The following is an 11,802-nucleotide window of genomic DNA, read 5'->3' as shown; positions in this document are numbered from 1 at the left end:
CCCCCTTCCATCTATGATAAGAGTTAAATCAAACGGAAAACTCACCCACGTGCTTCTCACATGCTAATCCTTCAATGCAAAGACAAAATCACCCCTCACTCCATCGGTTTCCATTTCCCCAAACTGAACTTCATATTCAAAAATTCCCAAATCTGAAATTCGAAAACCCTAACTTGGAAACCAGTGACCATCGATCGATTGTTGTTCGCATTGGTGTTCGTTCGTCCTCGCACCAATCTTAGTGGCTTCATAAAATATTTTCGTTCATCTTCATCGAGTTGGTATCTGTCTTCTTCGCGCAGTGGGTGTCGCAGAGGTGAGTCCATCTCAAAATGACTCCATCTTTGTCTTCATCGAATTTGTATATTTTTCGTGTAAAACTGAGTAATTTGGAATGTTAAAGTGTACTGTTTTTTATTATGTCCCCCTCCAATATTGCACATAGGTGGGTCCAATGTTGTATGCTTCCTAATATGACGCTAGTGCATTGCTGAGTGGCGTTAGTTGTCCCAGTTTGAGAACACAATAACATGAGTGTGTTGTTGTTATCTTTATTGTCGGGTTGTGACAGAGGGACCACAGAGGTGGTCTCTTGCATAGGAAAATGACCAAATTTATCCGTTTGGTCCAATAGTTTACTTTTGTTTACTTTATGGTTGGTCTAATAATTGACTACGGTCCATGACTAATTTAATAGACAATATTTTGTAGGATGGCTACGAGAAATTTGTTATTTCAAGTCCATCATGGTGGGATAATTGATAGGCGGCAGAATGGGGAATATGTTGGGGGTAAGACTGATGTGTACCATGAACCATATGATGAGGATCACCTATCATGGATTGAGATACAGACGATTATGGCCAAGTATGGTTACCATCCAGGTGACCTAGTCTACTATAGACACCCTAGCTTGAGGATGCACAATGGTCTTAAATTGCTTACATCTGACCATGATGTGCTGTCTATGGTGGCTGCGCTTCAGGATCAACAAGTGGCTCATTTGTATCTTGTGTCTCATTCTCGAACTTCAGTGCACCAGTCTTCTTTGCATGATCATCATGTCGAGGAGGATGTGAGTGAGGATGAGGAGGAAGCAGAAGCACGTCGCCTTGGACTTAATGATCCATTTTGGAAAGAAGTGTTGAGTAGTGAGGATGAGTTGTATGACATTGATGTCAATACAGTGGGAACATCGAGGTCAAAGCCTGCACAACCAAGGAGTAAAGGTGTTGAGTCTCAAGTGACAGTTGATGATAAAGAGCCACAATCTTCCTCAGATGCTGAGGATGAGGAGGATGAAGGGAGGAATCAAGACAGAAGTGGTCCAAGGTGGCCAGAGGAGGATGACATAGGTATACTCTTCTATTTTCTTGTTTATTATTTTAGTGTTCATTTTTCAGAACTTGCTAAACAATGCTTGCTTTAACAATTAGCAGGTAATTGTTCTGATATGACACCAAGTGACGTCCTTCAATCTCCTGTCCATAGTGGTGACGAAGGACATCATGATTTTAAGTTTCCCGAGTTTCAAGCTGTTGACTTGGAGAAGCCAAAAATATCTGTTGGAATGAAGTTTGGATCTACAGCACAGTTTAGAGAGACAATAAGGAGGTTGAACCTAAATATAGGTAAATCGATAAAATTTGCAAAGAATGATGGGGATAGGGTTACTGTTGTCTGCAATACCCCTAAATGTCCTTACCGGGTTTATGGGTCTTGGATTAGAGGGCAACAAACTTTCCAAATAAAGTCTATAAACCCAAGACATGATTGTAGTAGGAGTTATAAGAACCCCATTGTCACATCATCTTGGATTGCAGATAAGATGATGCCACTGTTTATAAGCCAACCTAATGTGCCTATCAAAGCACTTGCTGATGAGATTAAGAGAAAGTGGGGAGTGGAAGTTCCTAAAATGAAGTTGTATCGTGCTCGAGCGAAGGCTCAGTTTACCATATTTGGCAGCCATAGAGAACAGTATGCCAAGGTATGGGACTATTGTGAGACCCTGAAACAAAGGAACCAAGGTAGTTGTTTGTTAGTTAGGGTGGAACGAATAGCTCCTGAGTTACCTCCTATTTTTCAAAGGATGTATGTAGGATTGGCAGCCTGTAGAGAGGGTTTTAAGGCTGGTTGTAGACCATTGATTGGTTTGGACGGTTGTTTCTTAAAAGGACCATTTAAGGGGCAGCTCCTATGTGCTGTTGGTAGGGATGCAAATGATAACATGTACCCAATTGCAATGGCCATTGTGGAGGCAGAGTTAAAGGATAGTTGGGGATGGTTTATTGAGACACTTATATCCGATCTTGGACAGCAACCTGAAGGTGGGTGGACATTTATCAGTGATAGACAAAAGGTAATTTTATAAATATTTCAATATATTCTATTAACTAAAACTTATTAAATGAGCCACTCATTGAATATTTTTTGTAGGGTTTAAAACCAGCAATGGAGGAGTTGGTGCCTTACAATGACAGCCGTATTTGTGTCAGGCATTTATATGCCAATTTTCGAGATGCTGGCCACAGGGGTGTGGCTTTAAAGGAGAAATTGTGGCAGGCAGCTACAGCATACACAAAGAGGGACTTTGAGAGAGCTATGGAGGAACTGAAAGCCCTCAGTCAGCCTGCATATGACTACCTAAAGGTTATAGACCCATCACAATGGTCTAGAGCATGGTTTAACACATTTTCAAAGTCTGACTTGGTAGTGAATAATCTTAGTGAATGTTTCAACGCGTATATTCTGCAAGCACGTGATAAGCCAATTGTGACTATGGTGGAGACCATACGGAAGAAACTGATGGCATGATATCAGTTGAAAAGGGAAGCAATTAGTAAATGGGAGAATACAATCACGCCTTGGATAGTTGCAAAGCTTGAACTTATGCATGATTTGTCCATCTATTGTACTCCAACGTATGCAGGATGTGGTCAGTTTGAAGTTAACAATGCTGGTAGGCAATATGTGATTGATTTGGAAAAGAGGACCTGTTCATGTTTGAGATGGGACATCACAGGTATTCCATGCCCGCATGCATACACATGTATTGTGTATTCTGACCAAGATCCCAAGGGATATGTGCATCATTACTATAGTGTGGAGATGTGGAGGGCAGCATACGAGCCTTTAATTTACCCTATGCCAAGTGAGGATCAGTGGCTCACTACCACATACGAGAAGCCTACTGCTCCTGAGGTTAGGAAACAACCCGGGAGGCCAAAGAAACATCGAAGAAGAAATGAGGACGATCGACAAGGAGCAAACAAGTTGAGGAAAACTGGTGTGCATATGACCTGTTCGAGATGTAATCAAGTTGGTCACAACAAGAAGAAAATGTCCGCGTGGGAACGCAGGCACACCCTCCTTCACTTCTGCAGCAGAATTTCAAGCTCCTTCATTTCCAGATGAACAAGTTAGTGGCTACTTCTTCCTTATTTACTATACGGTATTCATTTACATATTGCTTGAAAATGTTGAGAATGTTAATTTACATTTAAATGTGGTACTAGGTCATTTCACAACCTCCAATGTCAGAGCCTTCACAGCCAACAACCCAATCTATGCAAACTGGGAACGCTCCACCTTCGTCGCCTTCACAGGCAACATGGCAAACAAGTCCAACAGTGCAGACTCCCTTGTCAAAGACTTCGCAGGCAGGCCAAAGTAATCAACTGCAAGTCAATGTGGGTCGTGTAAAGATGTTGGCCAAACGACCACCCAGGAGGCGGTCTGCAAGACTTGGGGGCCACCACTCACAGACTAGTACACGTAGACCTGTGTTTGTGGACTTAGACGTTGATACAAGCAATCCAGCACAAGGAAGACTGTGTTCTTGGGGCAATCCTGGAAGGGGAGGCATGCAATTCAGAGTTGGTCAACTGCCACCCAAGCCCCAAGTGCCTCCTGCCAAGGCTAATGCATCAGTGCAAAAAGGGAAGAATGTAGAGTCATCTTCACGTGTGGAGAGGATGAACGAAGATAAAAAGGGGAAACAGAAGCGACCAAATTGGCAATATTGACTTGTTGTTATAATGGTGTAGTTAGGGCTTAATGACATTACTGTTATTGGAAAACTTTTGTTGTAATGGTCTATAGTAGGGTGACATTATTAGAGTGACAATATTTGTTGGCAATATTGACTTGCTGTTCCAATTGAGGGATTTTGATATGTAGGGTGATATTATTATTAATCATTATCAACACAGTAAGTTGTTGTCACAAAATTCACTCCATAACCAAATTACATACAACAAGTGATGTTCAATACAACAATTAAATTCAAAACAACAACCACAGTCAATACACATCCAAAAAATTACATTAACCAATCCTACGCTATCATCAAGTAACGAGGACCTTCATCAGCATAATGAGACATTTTCATGTAGATAACAGCAACAACTAGAACAATTACAATGACACCACACCATGTGCAATTATTGTATTTCTTGTGCAAATATTTAGATTTTTCTTTCTCCTCATACAAAAACTGTTGGATATGTTTCATGTGCTCCCTCTCCATCACTAACTTAGCCTCCAATTCCGTAGATTTTTCCTTCAACTTATTGCATAACTCTTGGATATGCTCCCTACGCTCCCTCTCCATCACTAAGTTAGCCTCCAATTCGGATTTCTCAATCTTCAACTCACGACTCCGTATCCGGAGTCTATCTCGTAGCTGGCCAACCACATCTCCGCACGTGGAGCAATGGTCATCATCTACCCAATAAAAAAATGTACAAAACCTGTCTCCACTCCCATGTTGACAACCAGGAGTCCAATATGGGCATCTCCAGAACTTCCTTTTGTAATTATCATCAGTAGTTGACACTCTTAGACGTGCTCGTAGATTGCAACGGCAAAATGGGCCATCTAGTGGTGCTTTACCACCCCAGCTTGTACTAGATGAACCAGTAGACATCTTTCACAACCTGCTGAAATATGTCAGGATTATGAGTGTAGAAATGAAATAGTTAAAAGAGAGGTTGATGAGCCAAAACATTTCTACTCTATAGACTTGAATCAATATTATTCTTTACAGACTACTGCAGCTTTATACAAAAGGAGAAAAGAATCTTAACAAACTAAACTAGAACATTATCTAAGCATGGTATTGAATCAATATCATGGCAATTAAATTGGAACATTGTTGAGTTACAATGTACAATCATTTATAGCATTCTTGAGCTACAATAAACTCGAATCAGTTTTTTCACCTTACAACGTACAGTTATTTATAGTATTCTTAAACTACATCAAGGCGGGAGATTTGTTATCAATATTAACAATCACTGAGGTACCTGCGATGGAGAAAGCAATTTGAATGAGAGCTCTACAAAAAAACTCCTCTGCAATGGAGTCACTAACAGTTCGAAGGGAACACCGACGTCGTGGTCAGCAGCTCACACCGTGGTTGGCAGCTTTGTTAGGGTTCGTCGTTGCCCACCTTCTTTGCAGTTGACCCCAGCTTATTTCTCCATCGCTCCTAATGGCTTCAAGACAGACGTTCTTCACTTTGAAACAAAACCATTTTTCGGCATTAATAAAACGAGTCGTTTTGGCCATGGATTTGGAGATTTTTGAATATGAAGTTCAGTTTGGGGAAATGGAAACCGATGGAGTAAGGGGTGATTTTGTCTTTGCAATGAAGGATTAGCATGTGAGAAGCACGTGGGTGAGTTTTCCGTTTGATTTAACTCTCATCGTAGACGGAAGGGGGGGATTGAGACGTTATTAAAGTAAGAGGGTCCACTTTGATGCAATCAATAGTTTCGGGGGCACATTGTGAATTTGGTGATAGTTGGAGGGGGCAAAGTGTAATTAACCCATAAATTTATTTTTTGATCCCTAGTTCAGACTAAATTATTTATAATTTATATATATTTATATATAATTTATTCATATATAAATTATTATTTTAGAATATAATTTATATATATTTATATATATAATCTATTCATACATCGACTATCTCAATACGGTATACGAAATGATACTAGTATCGAAATATTTCATTCCAATACCTTAATCGATATGATATTTAAAACATTGATGTCAACTACTTTTTTGCACACCTTCCAGTACTATCTATTTTTTGTCGATAAAATTAATGCAGTTTTGCAGCCATACATTATCGAAAAATACTGATTTCCATTTATTTCTATCACTCTATTATACTGTTGTGATTTATTATTATTATTTTTAATTTTTTTATTAGGTGATTAAGTAAGTATTTTTTAATAATATTAAATTTTTTATTTTTTTAACAATATTTAAAAATATTAAAAAATACATGAATGAAAAAAAAATTCTATAACTAACTATAGCTCCCAGCGATAACTCTCAGCAGTAAGTGGAAGCGGTGGCTGTAGTGCCACTCTACATTATCTGCCCCGCCGTTAATGCTTCATCTACTAATATATAAATTAATGTTTATTGTTTCATTAAGAGTTATAAAACCAAATTAAAACGAAATGATGCCTTCTCAAAAAATTAGTCTTTGAGTTGCGACCCAATGTAGTCATGTGAAATTTGTAAAATTGTTAATTTTAAATCTATTTAATAAAATAAATTCTCTTTTGTCAACAATGTAATTGGTCATGTATGCTCCATATTACTTATTAATATAGTAGAATTTAATTTAATATATCCTTTTTGATAAATTTTTTTATAAAAAATTTAAATATATGAGTAATCAAAATAGAGAAGCAAAATGAAGCGACCTAAGGCTTAGTTTATTTTCAACACTAAAATCTAAAATTTTAAAAATTTTGAAAACTTCTTATTTCATCATTATAATTTTTTTAAATTTTCAAATAAAATATAATAATTAATTCAATTTTTTTAAATTTTAAAATAAAAAATAATATTAAGAAATAAATTTTAATAATATTTTATTTAACTTTTTAATTTTAATTTATGTCATGTAATCTGATATTTGAAACAAAAAGTCAATTAATATAATTCATAAGTAATTGGAGCGGCAGTGCACTGCATGCAGTCGAACCTAGAATAGCACTAGAGTACTGCTGTAGAATCCTACTGGCCTCTAGCGATCCGTCGATTTCTCCAAAGGGCAGTAGTACTACGGCCACCAAAATTCTTTACCTAGGAATTCTCTGCCAAAAGTTTATTTTTTTATTAATTTTTTAAATATTTTAAAATATTTAAAAAATACTTCCTTTCTCCAAAATCTAAATTTTTCCCAAAATTGATACTTGTAGGCGATTCTTGAGAGATTACTGCTGGGATTTGTCGTACAATATTAGAAATTTATATACATCTCTATATAAGATCTTGAAAAAAAAAATGGCCTTTAGAAAAAAAAATTAGAAAAATACTACTCTTTCCACTTATTTTTATCGCTAGTTTTTATCATTGTGAATTTTTTATTTAATAATTAAGTAAATATTTTTTAATAATATAATAATATTTTTTATATTTTAAAATATATTTAAATATATTTAAAAAAATCCATTCTAAAACCACTAACGGGAGCCAACGATAACACCGAGCGATAGAAGTAGCACCGCCCAAAGAATTATTAGTGCTTGAGAAACCAATGGGCATAAAGTGTCTGAATTAGCGCATTGCTTTCAAGATGGGCCCATCCAACATCATGAATAACATGTAAGAACCAAGAATGCGAGGGATGATGACCAATATGTTGATGAATGCATCGTACTTATTGTAATGAAATATTTTCTTCTTCATCATAAATCATGTCGTAGTATTAATCAGTCAAAATTAACAATATCGTATAAATATTTTAAATAATTATCATTTAAATAATTGATAAAAAAAAAGGTTAGTTATATGTCACATTAACAGATGTGACTGGAAATGAAAGTCGCCTTCTTTTTGTTTCTTTTTAACTAATGGAATATATGATAATAATAATTTTATAAAAAAAAAGGGTTAAACAAAATGAAGTAGTGCTTCTCATATATATATATATATATATATATATATATATATATAAAAGCACGTAGAGAGATGTCATCTTAAGGATAAGAGGATGTTTGGATTGAGATAACATTTAATTATTATAATTTTTTTAAATTCTTATTTAAAATATAATAAATAATAAAAAAATTTTAAATATTAAAATAAATATTAATATTAAAAAATAATATTATAATAATATTTAATTTAACTTTCAATTTTTATTTCATATCATCTCATTAAAAAATTTGATATATCAATCACTATTAATTCACTCCCGTATCCCACATCTATAATTTTTTTTTCATAGATTATAAAAGAATTTTTTATAAAATATGAGATGTATAATAATAAATAATGATCGATAAAAATAATTTTTTCATATTATTTCAACTCATTATTGAAATCTCCCTTTAAGCCGTCACTTCTTGAAATCGTAGAAGTCCGTGGCCCGTGATTTTAATTTGACTAGTAGCTCTAGAAACCTTGAACCATGAAAGTGGCCTAATCCAAAAGAACATGTTTATCATAAGCCTAGAGAGTCGACCATGTCTTTCTTACCGAAGAACACGATAATCTCTCTCTCTCTTTTATTTATTTATTTATAAAAACCCAATATATATATATACGCTTAAAAATGATTAAAATAGGGAAAAGGGAAAGCATGAAGGGAACATATATTAGATTAAGACAAGCAGAATGGCCAATAATAATGTAGCTCTTTTTAACTCATTAGAAAAGTGCATGAACCTGCAGATGCATGTCACCCATACAAGTGGAAAGCCTTTAATTCTCATTGCTCAACAACTCCGTCGAGGTTCAGCTGCACATGTATTTTTAGCACTGTTTTAACGTGACAAATTAAAAACCACCAAGCTAGCGGAGGAATCACTTTCTTATTTATTTATTGGGAGGGGGAGTCTCTTTCTCGATCTCATGTAGAACATCTCCAAGAGGTTTTTTAGTAGTATTGAAAGCGAATACATGCATGGCTATTGCTGTGGTCCATTAATATTGTTTGTAAATATTTTAAAGTCATGAATGTCTGCTCCAAAATTAAAAGCGTGAGCAATTAGAGTCTGATCGGACAGTGAGATGAGATGAGTTGAGTTGAGTTGAGTTGAGATGGTTTATAAATAATATTAAAATTATTAATTAAAATTAGATAAGATGAAATATCATATTTGTATCCAAACGGGCCCTTAATGTCTATGATCGACCCATGTGTTATTTTTTTTCCTAATCATATCTCATATATATATATATATAACAGCTAAGGTCTAAAGTCCAAACAATCTATACATGGGCGGAAGATTATGATCCTTTGCGTTTACTAAATTATATAGAAAAATATGTATTCTCTCATTGGATAGTAGAATGAGATAAAGAGTAAAATAGTGGTAAAGGTTGTAAAATTTTCATGTTGAATAATTAAAAAATAAAAAAAGATAAATGTACATGCAAGTGTTGGATTATTTTGATCAATGGGTTCCTTCTAACTTGGAAGCCTTTTTTGCTTTCTACTCATGATATTTATTACAGATTTAGTAATCACAACAAATTCATATAAATTAGAGAAATGATAGTTACAGTCGTGATTGTACAAGCGCCGTCCAATCACTTTAAAAAAATGAATAAATATGATATCTATATGAAAAATAATAATTTTTTAATAGTAAATTCTGCTCTTTTTTAAAATGATTGCACGCATAATGCTTGTACACTCTACGATTATATGTAGCAGTACTTTATAAATTATATACCCCATAATGATTGATATAGACCACTCACTATATGTTTTCAAATATTATTATTATGGATGCATGGTATCTTGAACTCTTGACCAAAACACGATGCCCAAAGCCTCAAGGAATTGAGTTTATTTGACGGAATAATTGTATTGGACTCCATGCAAAACAAATTAAAGGCGAAAGGATCCAAATAAAAAACAGAGAAAAAGAGGCAAATGATTCTAGTGGGCGAGCGGGCGGGCTAGCTTTGGGATTGCATAGTCCAAACAAACATATATTAATACCTCTAATTGCATGCTACCAAACTCATTTAACATTATAAACAAGTTATTTTATTCATCGATCTGTGCTTCTCGAAAGCTGTTCTTACCATAATCAAATGGTTTTGAGTAGGTATCATTGGCTATCTGAATATAATAACATGAATGGATAAGATATATGGGTCTCTTTGGTCGTTGGTCAATCAGACACTACGCTTAAAAACTTCCAGAAGTGTTTGAAAGTCCCAGCCCGGACTCGGAGGTTCCAAGTTATCACAAAAATGCTTGTGGTCAAAAGTTTTAAAGAGTTTATGCAAGACATATTCATAATGGCAATTATGAATATGAATTCCATACTCTGTTCAAAAAGAGCTTGAATTGTGAATATTAATAATTGTATATTTTAAATTTGTATATTTTGATTGAAAGACTTATGTGGGTGCAAAAATGATGAATGTCAATAAAAAGCTGCAATATCACATTCTTTAAGACAATATTTGTCGTCACCAGTAACCATCAGGCGTCAGCACAAATTATTGGTGCATTTTCATCCAAGATACAATAAAACCCATAATGAATTTGTTTGTCTATCTGCATTATGCACAAACGAAATTAGATTCGTATACTCTTAGATTATACTATTCTACTAGTAGATTAGAAATCTGTCATCTATAAAATGAATAGATCTTAATGATAAATTTTGAAGAAATAAAATATTTTTGAGAGAATGAGAATTTCAAAATTTACTTTTAAGATTATAAGTATGCAGGCCTCTTGGCCTGTTTATAGATGATCAAAAAATGCGAATAAAAAGTTATAGCTACTCAATTGACTAAAATCAGTTTCGAATAAATACATATGCTGGCACCTGTTGCCAAATGACACAATCCTTGGACTTGGTCCAACGTCGATTGGCACCATACCAATAGGTTGGCACACGGTCAGTAGCACCTCTACAAAACCCATTGGCACGGGTTCGAATCCAATTAGGCGCATTCTTTGGTATTTATCATTTCACATGAACTTATTGTGCTCCCGCCCTTGGGCTGATGGGCTCACACGCCCAGGCCTGCATAGAGCTCATCCTCTCAATAACGCATTAAAATTCCTTCTTAACATAGGGTTCAAAACTAGTGCTCAATACTAGTGAGGCATTTACCAGTTATAATTTATAATATCGACCTAAATCTTATAAGCATAAGCTTATAAATTTTTCATAATTTCTCTTTTTCCAAAATAAATCTCTAAATATTATTATTAATAAATATAATATGTAATTATTTTAAAAATATTTTTAAAAATTCTCCATAATTTTCAAAATATATCTCGATTAGAATAGGAAAAATTGTATATAAATGAATGTGTCTTTTAGACTAAAACCTTCACATAGTGAAAATATGTCAAAACTAATCAAGATGGCATGTTAAACATGCTTTGAACTAGCGATCCTATATGATTAGTCGAATATATTTCACACAAGAATTCTATATTCTTTGGGTAGTTCAAAATACCGACATGTAGATTAGCCTTGTGTCTATATGATTGTTTCAAGAGAGCTCTATAGATAAAGCCAATTTCGCATAAGAGGTGGCACTACCTCCGACACTATATATGTAGACTTATTGAAAGTGTCATGTAGCTAAATACTTTATTAGAGCTATGTTAGAAGGCTATTAAATACTTATTACTCAGTCTTTCCTTTTTATTACAGTAACAAAAACTTCAAACCTTGGGATGCTAAACTAGTTTGAAAGCTAATTCTAATATCACGATGCTTGCAACCGCGAATATATAATATATTTTGCTCAATGAACTCAGGCTTTGATATGTCCAAAAGT

The 11,802-nt window shown here is 34.6% G+C and overlaps 1 protein-coding gene across 1 annotated transcript; it reads left to right on the top strand.

Moving 5' to 3' along the window:
- The first annotated feature begins 712 nt into the window (after positions 1-712).
- On the top strand, positions 713-2,817 carry LOC118349906. The gene is made up of 3 exons (XM_035695857.1): positions 713-1,355; positions 1,440-2,362; positions 2,440-2,817. Exons 1-3 carry the CDS (start codon positions 713-715, stop codon positions 2,815-2,817), a joined length of 1,944 nt encoding a protein of 647 aa, XP_035551750.1.
- The last annotated feature ends 8,985 nt before the right edge of the window (positions 2,818-11,802 follow it).

The sequence above is a fragment of the Juglans regia genome, chromosome 11 (assembly GCF_001411555.2).
Source record: "Juglans regia cultivar Chandler chromosome 11, Walnut 2.0, whole genome shotgun sequence".
In the NCBI taxonomy this organism is placed as follows: Eukaryota; Viridiplantae; Streptophyta; class Magnoliopsida; order Fagales; family Juglandaceae; genus Juglans; species Juglans regia.
The sequence above is the reverse complement of the archived record's forward strand: the minus strand, read 5'-3'. Positions and strand labels throughout refer to the sequence as shown.

Bases quoted from the DNA above. Each gene is read 5' to 3' on its own strand.
- LOC118349906 (XM_035695857.1), top strand. From the start codon at position 713: ATGGCTACGAGAAATTTGTTATTTCAAGTCCATCATGGTGGGATAATT. The intron at 1,356-1,439 runs GTATACTCTTCT...AACAATTAGCAG, and splicing joins GCCAGAGGAGGATGACATAG to GTAATTGTTCTGATATGACA. The intron at 2,363-2,439 runs GTAATTTTATAA...TATTTTTTGTAG, and splicing joins TTATCAGTGATAGACAAAAG to GGTTTAAAACCAGCAATGGA.